Source organism: Vigna unguiculata, chromosome 3 (assembly GCF_037176805.1).
Source record: "Vigna unguiculata cultivar grain cowpea cultivar isolate G323 ecotype 2 chromosome 3, ASM3717680v1, whole genome shotgun sequence".
Lineage (NCBI taxonomy): Eukaryota > Viridiplantae > Streptophyta > Magnoliopsida > Fabales > Fabaceae > Vigna > Vigna unguiculata.
The window spans coordinates 48,515,451-48,523,920 of record NC_140794.1 but is presented as its reverse complement, the minus strand read 5'-3'; the positions used below and the strand labels follow the sequence as shown (position 1 = coordinate 48,523,920).

The following is an 8,470-nucleotide window of genomic DNA, read 5'->3' as shown; positions in this document are numbered from 1 at the left end:
TTATAGAGTTTGGAGTTTAGAAGGTTTTTTTGAAAGTAAAAGTCAGAATGAATGATAGGAAATGTTGTAAGTTCAATTCTTTCATTAATAATTGATTTGAAAGATCTTAAATGAGAGTACAAGAGGTTGGGAGTTGAACTCTCCCACTAACAAAACTATAAAAGCTAGCATTTTCCGATATAATTTTTTTTCTTATATATTTAATTATAAATATTTGAATAGATAAGTGCTTAAGATTAGTTATTGTAATACTACTCATTTGGAAGGGTTTGCCTATTAAAAAAACACAGCCTTTTTCTTGTATATTTTGTTACAAATATTGAAAAGAGACAAGTTTTCAAGGTCCATTATTGTAATATCGATAATTTGGAAGGAAACGTGAGAAATATTGTGAATTCAATTCATTCCACTAATAAAATTAAAAACTAACATTTATTGATAAAAAAATATAATTTTTTTATATATTATTAGCTACAAATATTGAAACATATAAATGCCCAAGTTCCATACCGATGAAGTTTTAATTAACACGTGAAACTTTATGCATATTATCATCAAATCCTGTATAATCTACCACTTCAAATTAAAGGTCATAATTTTCCTTTTCTTATCTACTACTATATTAACTTTTAATTCTAATTTCTTTCAAGTTGAGTTGTAACCTGACGTATCTTCCCAGCTGAAGGGATACGTAGTAGTTGCCCACGTCAAAAATAATAATATTTCTCCGCAAAATTAGGTTCAAGACCGTAGAAAAGTGTATAAAATTTCCTTGCAAAGGAAAATGAAAAGAAAATTCAGAAAATTTAAGTTACCCGATATAAAAGAAAATGAAAGAGAGAAAGTTATCTTTTCCACGTGATTAAAATAAAAACTGAATAAATTAACTTAATAATTATATTCTTTAAAAGAAACGAAATTAAAAAGTAAAATTAAATATATATTTACTCTTTAAATTTAAATATAAAATTGAAATTTATTTTTATTTCAAATTTTAATATATTTAATTTATAAACTTTAAAGATAAATAAATATAATTATTTTAATTTAACATTTTTATATGTTAAATGATATTTTATATTGATACTTAAATTAAAACTATCAAATGGTAAATACAATTCAAAAATATCCTAAAAAACATCGTTTAATATAAAAAAAATCATATAATTAATATAAAAATTATGTTAATTTATTTTTAAAGTTTGAAAATAAAAATTATATCAAAATTCATTAAATATATAAATTCTAATTTTATATCAAAAATTATAGATTAAAAGTATAGTTAATCCTTAAAATGTGATATTATTATTATTATTATTTTATCTTAGTATGTTGATATCTGAACAGTAAAAAAAAAAGAAAAAAAGACAACCTTAGCTTTATCACGTGTTGGCACTTGTCTGGTAGTACTCTAGCACATGTTGTCCATGTTGCCCTTGCTGCAATAAAGATCCTTTTGGGAAACACAAAAAACAAAACTCTCTAGTCTCTTTTGCTTTCTTTTCAAATGCCTTGAGGAGAATAAACTTTGTGTTGGATCCATCATCTCCTCTTTTTTTATGTTTTTTTCTTCACTTCTTTAATTATTTTTACCATCTTCTTATGTCTCAAAATTTTCTTACTACATTTAGTATTTGGTATAATATACATTTTAAAACACATATTTACTTCATCTCGCAGCAATATTACTACAAAGTTTTTTTTCTTTGTCCCATTTTCTTTGTTGTTTAAGGAAGTTATACGCATAAAAATTTCTCAAATATAAAACACCCAAGGGCTAATTGCACCTCATTTGTTTATGAAGGAAATATGCTTATGGGCTGATGATTTAGATGCATCATATATGATAATCTCTTTCTTTATGAATTGCTTATTTAAGAAAGGTTTTATAACTGTTACCACTTATATGCAAACATGTCCAACAGTATCTATTAGTTTATCTTGCAATATTAATCCATTTTGTATTCATTATGGTTACCCCTTCTGCAAATTATTGAATAAGAAGGAAACAAGTAGCGTGAGCTTCATAATTATTTATTGGACACACACAGATACATAAATGGGATGAAAGTGCAAAATAAATAAATAAATAAGAGTACGAAGAATATTTATTGTTAAATTTTTCATATTTTGTAGCGAATATTTATAAAAAAATACAATGTATAATCATTTTAACAATAATTTCTTATGTAAGTAAATAATAATAATAATAATAATATGAATATGAATAATATAATTAATCATATCGAATTTATAATTAATTGTTTTTAAATACTCTTGAATCTTTATATTTATTACATAAACAAATGGTTTTTCTTATAATTATAATGTAAAAATATTTTATTAATACATACTTTTAAGTTATAATATATAAAATAAATAAATAAAATAAAATAAAAAGAAATAATCTAATATTTTATTAATATATGTTTCTATATTATAAAATATTAAAATAATAAATAACATAAATAAATTATTTAAAGTTTATCCAATAGTTAAATATTTGAATTAAAAAATAAGAATTATTTTATGATAAAAAAATAATAATAAAAAATATTCAAAATTTAGGTCTCTTGTGTCAAAATATGATAATGAATCCTTTTCTTTTTTAGGACTAATGTGATATTGACATGTGACACATTTCAAGGAAAAGATGAGATTTGACATGTAATTGACCTAAAATTGATATATGGCACTTCTTAACATCGTTAATATCAATTTAACATAAAGATTCATATTGAGTCTTTTTTACAAAATAAATTGAGTTCGTTTTTAAAAAAATAGGAACTAAAATATAGGACCAAAAGAAATGAAAGATATAAATATAGACACCAAATTACTAATTAACATTTTTTTCCTTTCTTTATGATTCATTATTATAACAAACATTTAAAATTTGTCCCTATAAATCTACATAAATAGTCAACACATATAATGAAGCTAAATATTAAAGTGAGAGGTGTGAAAGTGAGCTAATCCAGTGTACATAAATTGGTCCACCACGGGTTGAACTACAAATGTGTTAGTTCAATCTGGTTCACTTTTTGATGATAAAAAAAATCTTGTAATTCTTATTCGAGCCATCATGGGTTAGTGAGTTGACTCACTCAAGGATATTTTGTTTTTTAATTTAATTGATGTATTTATTGCAGTCAAATCAAAGTATTAGACTCATTCTTTTTATAGTAGTATAATCAAAGTGTTTATCTATTTCACCAAACATCTCTAACCATATATAAAGATGATACCCTTTTTTGTGTCCACATTTCGTTTTCCAGTTTTATCCTTAATTAATTATTTTATAATAAAAAATAATTATAATTAAAAAACTTGCAAAAAGGTGGTAAAAAAAGTAATTAAAAAAGTAATCAATCCATCTTCAATTTAGTTCAAACTCATTTAACTTGCGGATTAAGTGAATCAAGTTGAATTTGATTCACATTTGAAAATCTAAATTTTTTCTACCTCAATTTGACTCAAATCCGTGATGAATCGGATTGATTCACGGATTAAATATAAGTCGGTGCAAATTTTATATTATATTTCAATTTTATATTAAAATATTTTTATGTTTTATGTGTCACATATTTTATCATATTTAATTTTCATCTTAATTATTTAATATTTTTTATTAAAATTTAATAGTAAATATAAGTAACTTTAGGCACAACCCATTAAATAAAAAAAATTATAATTTATTTATTTAATTTAATATTTTTAAATAATTAAATTTTCACGTTTTTTTATTAATTATTTTTCTTTCATTTTCTTAATTTAGACAATGTTATTCTTGAGGTACGTGTTTTCTTCATTTCTTTAGCTTCTCACAGTCAAACAAAGCAAACTACATGTGAACGTGTGTTTAACGCCTAGGGTAATCTTATACAATATTTCTGTTGATATTTAATTTGACTCTTTCACATTTTTTCCCTAATTTATTTTCTAGATTTATTTTAGTCATAAATTTTAGAATTTAATAATTAAGAAAAAAAAAAGAAGAAGCCTACAATGGCACCTACTTGCAATTTTAACTCAGCTTGGGAGCAGTTTGGAAGTCTTCTTCAACATCTACACAAATTAAACAGATATTTCTATCATTTTCCTTATAAATAGAAGGTAATCTTGAATTGTTTGTTGTGTCTCAGTAGACATTGAACTCTTTCAAGAACAACATCTCACTCATCTTTGAGAGAACAAAAGAGTTATATATGAATCATCAACTTGAAGACCAAATGATGCTCTTCACTCACCAATATCTTGGTGCATTCACTGAAGTAACTCCTCCTCAACAAGGTCTCTATTTTTCTACTATATATTGTTTCTGTATCTTCAATATGATATTCGAAACTCTTTTAATTTTAATTAATCTACACACGTATTTGCACAGGCAAAGAAACCAAGCCAAGACGTAAGAGAAACAAAAATGGTGCTGTGGCCACCACCAAGAAGAGAAAGCTCACTGCCGAACAAGTTAGTCTTCTCGAGAAAAATTTCTGCAGTGAACACAAACTTGAATCTGAAAGGAAGGACCAACTCGCATTTGAGCTTGGTATGGATCCTCGACAAGTTGCGGTATGGTTTCAAAATCGACGTTTTCGTTGGAAGACCAAAAAGTTGGAGGAAGAGTACTCCAATCTTAAGAATGTTCATGAAACCACCATGCTTCAGAAGTGCCAACTTGAGAATCGGGTACGTATTCCTAATTTCTTTTTTTTCTATATTGCTTTTCATTACTATACATCATTGCTCTACGCTATTCTTGTGCTTGAAGCAATTTATCGAAAACAATGAGCTTTAGTGGTCTCAGCTGCGTTATCTTCTTTCTCACAACAATAACGTCAATTTTTGGGCAAATTTAGGAATGTTTCTGCTATATTTATACTTATATCTATATATCATTGTCTTTTTCTTACTTTAGTTCTTAAAGTCGCTGCTTTATGTATTCTATTTAAAATAGTTCCCCCACCCCACTACTAGTTTAATCACGTACTTACAACCAGTACAATCCCAAGAACAAAATTTTCAAAGTTGTTGGCCACTTCGTAAGCTAAAGAGTTCAGATCATACCTATAACTAATAGTAATATATAATCATCTTTATTGATCACATATTTTAAATAAAGACGTTTTATAAATACCCAGAAAAAATCTTGTCTAAAATTATTTAGAAAAACATTATTCTAAAGAAATTTAGTGGAATTTTTAGAACAATACATTGACAAATGATTTGACATGAAACACCAAAAGACATCCTTAGTGTATAAGAAAAGCCACTGTCTTTCGGCCTTGGATGAAGTACGTACAATGTTTTGTGCACTGATATTGGGCAATGGTTAATGCGCACTTATCAGAACCCACGTGACGTGTTCAAATACACTGCATCTCGATGGAAAAAACAAAAACAAAAACAAACAAGACGCTATATCCTTTATCTCTCAGGTTCATATTATGACATCACAGTTCACAAAAAAGTAAGAATATAATAGCATTGTTCAAATATAGGTATTGAAGTTAGAGGAGCAGCTTTCGGAAGCAAAGAAGGAGATTCAGCAGTTACAAGAGCGTGGTGAAAGAGCCGCAAGCAAACATTTGCTGGAAGATGTGAACCCACCATTTCCTGAAGAGTTTAGGGTTGAAGAATATGATTATGGTGATGTTTTCTACATTCCGGAGACTCATTACGTCAATGGAATGGGGTGGATTAATCTCTACATGTGAACCTCAACAACCTTAATTAGCCTTTTGTCAATAGTTTGAATAATCATTTGTACATAATTTGAATTATCATTTTGTATAAATATTTCAATTATCTGATGTAAATTGTTTCATCTGATATAGCTTGCAAGATATTGTGTACATGTCTGCGTATGATATGGAAAATGCATATATGTCATCATCATATACATTTCGACTTCACTTAACTAGTTGTATCTTTAGTTGTTGCATGGTTACATAACGTTTAAACCTTGACTTATCTTTTTTTAATATATAGTGTATAATTACTGTTTGAACTTAAATCATAGTCTTATTACTACATAATTTAAGGATTACGGGGCAGTCTTATTGCTTGAAGGTTAAAAGATTATATACTGATATGATGAGATTTGTTTTATATGAATAATAATATAGCAAAAAGCATGAAGGACTATCGGGGTATAGAGCTGATCGAAAAAGGGGAAGAATGAGTAATCTAGAAAGTTTTATTCTTATCATGACCAATGAAGAAATATAAGAACTCAGACCGAATCACATTCAAATTTGTCGAATATTCCTCCCTAGACCAATAAAAAACTCCCTCCATAGTCAATAATGAATAAATATATTCATATAATAATTTAGTAACAAATCCAAAGAGATGGAGACCATAATTTAAGTAATTACGATTAAGAACAACCAAAATAAAATAATAGTTAATAACATTCACAAAATAATACATAAAAATCAGGAGTAGAGATGAAAACGGACAAGACAGGGACGAGTTTCGCTATCACATACCCATTTCTAGAGACAAAATTCATCCTCACCCTAAAACCCAAACCGAACGGGTATTAAATTTGTCTCATCCCTAAAGATGCCAACGGGGCAGGACGGGTATGGGTTTCGCTATCCCATATTCAATCGTAGAGAAAAAATTTATTCTCATCGCCATACCCAAATCCAACGTATATATATTAAGTTTTTGTCCCATCCTCATCCCATTGGGTAACGAGTATATACTCGTACCCATACTCATACCTGATCTCTTACCATTTAAATATCAATTAATTAATTTTTATAAAATAATACAAAATTACGGTAAAAGAAACATAATATTATTAAATATTTAATATTGGAAGGACTGTTGTTTCGTGAATATCAAATTTTTAGAAATAAATTATATTACAATTATACACATTTCAAATTAGAATATCAAATAAAATTTCATAAGAACCAAAACATTTATTAAATTTGAAAACATTAATGAAACTTAGTTGATAAAAATTTAATTTTTTTAAAAAAAATATAAAAAGAAAATAAATATTCAAATTAAAAATTATTTTAAATGTCTATTTACTTCAATGTTTTAAATTCTAATGAAATCTCATTTTTTATATACTAATAAAAGTTATACTACATTACTTTATCAACATCATACAAAGAACAAAGATTAAACTAATAATAATGTTTTTTTAACATAGATCTTTCACATTTTGAACATCAATATATGTTGGATGGGGATAGAAAAGAATTAAAAGAATCGTGACGATTACATTAAATTATTATATTATAGTTCTCAACACCCAATTATGTTTGGGTGAATAAATTTATTTTTGAAAAAAAAATAAAAGTAAAAAAAAAATGTTTTTTGGTTAATGGTAAATAAAAAAGGTAAAATAAAATTTTCTTCATAGATTTTCAAACTTTAATTTTAGCAAAAAAAAAAAAAAGAAAAAGAAAGAGAAATGAAAAGAAGAAAAAAAGAAAGAAGGAAATGCCCAATTTATTTTTAATTAACACACTATGTATCTCTTCTAATGATTATAATCAATGTTACTGATGATGATTGATATTGTGCTTTGATTTGTTGTGATTTGATTCCCAAGATGTCTTGCGATCATGACCAATTCTTTCCTTATATTGTTTATTACAAACAATTAAGGTTGGGTTTACATTGGTATTGCAATGTGTGGATATAAATACATAGTTTGTCATATGAAAAGGGATCAGAAAAAGAAATATTCTCTACACTTCTCTACTTTTTTTCCATCACCATTCACACATACACACATACACACCTTCTTTATCTTTACTTTTTTACTTTTTATGTTTGTCCAGTTGTTCGCATCGCATGACTCTATTTTCAAATAATCCAAATAATTCAAAATACCAAAAAACATAAAAAGGTTTTCAAAATTATAAAAAAAAAATTAAATCAACACTTTCTAAAAGGTTCTTTTAGAACTACGTGATCACTAATTATTCATTATGATTAAAAATATGTAGGTAGTGTAGGAGTGAGGTCAATCCTTGTTGAGTTCACCAAATAAAAAATTAAATCTTCTCTCAAATAGGTTTTTCATTTAGAATGACGTGGTATTTCATTTTGAATGTAAACATGTAGGAACAAGGTACATCCCTGTTGGGCTCAACAATAAATTAATTCTTTTGTCTCATTCTTAGAGATGCCTACGGGGCGGGACGGGCATGGATTTTGCTATCCCATATTCATCCCCAAAGAAATAATTTATTCTCATCGCCATACCAAAACGTGTATTAAGTTTTTGTCTTATTCCCATCCCACTGGGTAACGGGTATATACTCGTATCCATACTTATACCCGATTTCTTATCGTTTAAATATCAATTAATTAATTTTTATAAAATAATACAAAACTACGGTAAAGGAAACATAATATTATTAAATATTTAATATTAGAAGGAGTGTTGTTTCCTGAATATCAATTTTTTAGAAATAAATTATATTATAATTAT

The 8,470-nt window shown here is 26.5% G+C and overlaps 1 protein-coding gene across 1 annotated transcript; it reads left to right on the top strand.

Moving 5' to 3' along the window:
• The first annotated feature begins 4,129 nt into the window (after positions 1 to 4,129).
• Positions 4,130 to 5,827, top strand: LOC114179659 (homeobox-leucine zipper protein ATHB-40-like). The gene is made up of 3 exons (XM_028066072.2): positions 4,130 to 4,293; positions 4,388 to 4,689; positions 5,502 to 5,827. Exons 1-3 carry the CDS (start codon positions 4,209 to 4,211, stop codon positions 5,715 to 5,717), a joined length of 603 nt encoding a protein of 200 aa, XP_027921873.1. The 5' UTR covers positions 4,130 to 4,208; the 3' UTR covers positions 5,718 to 5,827.
• The last annotated feature ends 2,643 nt before the right edge of the window (positions 5,828 to 8,470 follow it).